The 1,644-nt window shown below is 67.3% G+C and overlaps 1 protein-coding gene across 2 annotated transcripts; it reads left to right on the top strand.

Annotated features, from left to right (window-relative positions):
* Nucleotides 1-21: 21 nt before the first annotated feature.
* H696_01875 lies at nucleotides 22-1,519 on the top strand. Of its 2 annotated transcripts, XM_009495776.1 has the most exons (3): nucleotides 22-283; nucleotides 704-1,034; nucleotides 1,160-1,519. In XM_009495776.1, exons 1-3 carry the CDS (start codon nucleotides 70-72, stop codon nucleotides 1,269-1,271), a joined length of 657 nt encoding a protein of 218 aa, XP_009494051.1. In that variant the 5' UTR covers nucleotides 22-69; the 3' UTR covers nucleotides 1,272-1,519. The 2 variants fall into 2 exon arrangements, with proteins under 2 accessions (XP_009494051.1, XP_009494052.1); XM_009495777.1 differs by lacking the exon at nucleotides 22-283 and having other exon boundaries at nucleotides 387-1,034.
* The last annotated feature ends 125 nt before the right edge of the window (nucleotides 1,520-1,644 follow it).

Below are 1,644 nucleotides of genomic sequence, written 5' to 3'. Positions count from 1 at the left end.
CCCCCCCCCCCTCCCCTCCCCCTGGCATCCGGCGGCCCACGATGCCAGGCATTGTGGCATGCGTTCCAGATGCCTGGCCATCCCCCCTTCTTCCGCCCAGGGGGGTCTTGCCAGGCAGGGGGCACCGATCCGCCCGCTTTCTCCTGCCAGGGACTGCCGCCCGCTCGCCGCTCCCTTTGCCCCTGCATCTCGACTGACGGCCATGCCCCGGCCCTTCCGCGCTGTCAGGCTGCCCTTGTGCCTCCCCGCCTGAAGCTCCGAAACATGTCTCACTCCGCTGACGGTGCGTCGACACACACACACCTATTTGAGCAGCCCCCCCGGCGGCCCTCCGTCAAGGCTGCTCGTCACCTCCCCCCTCCCCTGCGCTCCTCCCCCCCCCCCCACCAAGCACCCCATCTCTCCCTTGTCTCTTCCCTGCCCGAAGCCATGACCGCCTGCTTTGACAAGCCGCATTTCGACAAGCCGCGCTTCGACAAGCAGCTTGATCGGACGGACTCCCTTTCGAGCCTGGACTATGCCCTGTCGTCCGGCTCCGCCCTCTCGAGCCTGGACTACACGCGGTCCTCGAACTCCATCCTGTCCGGCGGCGTCTCGGCCGAGCAGTCCTCCGACTGTCTGTCCTCTGCCCCGGCTCCCAAGGTGCTGACCACTGGCAAGACCTATCCCCCCCCCTCGACCCATGGCCCGACCGGGCGCGAAGTCCCCCTGCACAGCGACGAGTTTGTCACCCTCTATCGCGATCGGCTGGTCGTGCATTGGTACTACTTCCCCTTTGCCGGTGACAAGGTGGTCCCCCTGGACCAGGTCCGCCGGGTGCACACCGGCTACTTCGCCGGGGCCACGCCTCCTCGCTACCTGCCGAGCCCGGAGGCCGCGGCCAAGTCCGGCGTCTACGGCGGCAAGGTCCTTGACATGTGGGACTGGAAGCACTGGGGCATGGCACTGAACTTCGACACCTGGTGGTCCTGCGATCTTGGCCGCGATGGCAAGGACAACTGGATCGCCATCGAGCTGGACGACACCCACGTCAAGTGCGCCCGCATGCCCACGCCCGCACCGGAGCCTGTGCTCCCTTCCCCGATGCCTGATTCTTCATGCTAATGTGCCCTGCTTGTTTTGCCCTCCCCCCGCGCGTGGTCCCTGCCCTGGACTCCAGGGTTGGTTTCGCTGTCGACACCCACACGCACACCGGCCTGCTGGCCAAGATCCACCGTGCCACGCTGGCCGCCCGCAAGGAGCTCGACCGGCCATACGACCTTTGCCAGTAGTGGACGGGCGCCGGTCCGGGCGCGAGCCGGCCCCCCGGGGGGTGGCAATTCGTGCGGCGCTTTTCTCCTCCCCCCCCCCCCTATGACCGGCAGTTTCCGGCAGTGTGGGTGGGGAGAGTGTACACCGAGCGCGCACGCGCGTGTCCATGCTCTGCCGCCTCGGCTCGTGCCTGGCCGTTGTCCTCCACATGCGCTCCTTTCGTCCCACGGCGGTCACCATATAGAGAAATACACACACATATACTTCCTCGGTGCTGCCTGTGATGGTGGGGGAGGGGCAGGGAGCGGAGGTGACAGTGCGGTGACGACCCGGTTGGGGATGCAGGTTTCTTTTCTATTTTCCCGGGCCACGGGGCGGGGGGGGGGGGGGGGG

This window comes from Fonticula alba, assembly GCF_000388065.1.
Source record: "Fonticula alba strain ATCC 38817 unplaced genomic scaffold supercont2.3, whole genome shotgun sequence".
NCBI lineage: Eukaryota > Rotosphaerida > Fonticulaceae > Fonticula > Fonticula alba.
Note: the sequence above shows the minus strand (reverse complement) of the source record. Positions and strands in the feature narration are given on the sequence as shown.

Excerpts from the sequence above, each read along its gene's own strand:
- H696_01875 (XM_009495777.1), top strand. The coding sequence starts at position 430 with ATGACCGCCTGCTTTGACAAGCCGCATTTCGACAAGCCGCGCTTCGAC. Across the intron at positions 1,035-1,159 it reads CTGGACGACACCCACGTCAA|GGTTGGTTTCGCTGTCGACA; the intron begins GTGCGCCCGCAT and ends CCTGGACTCCAG.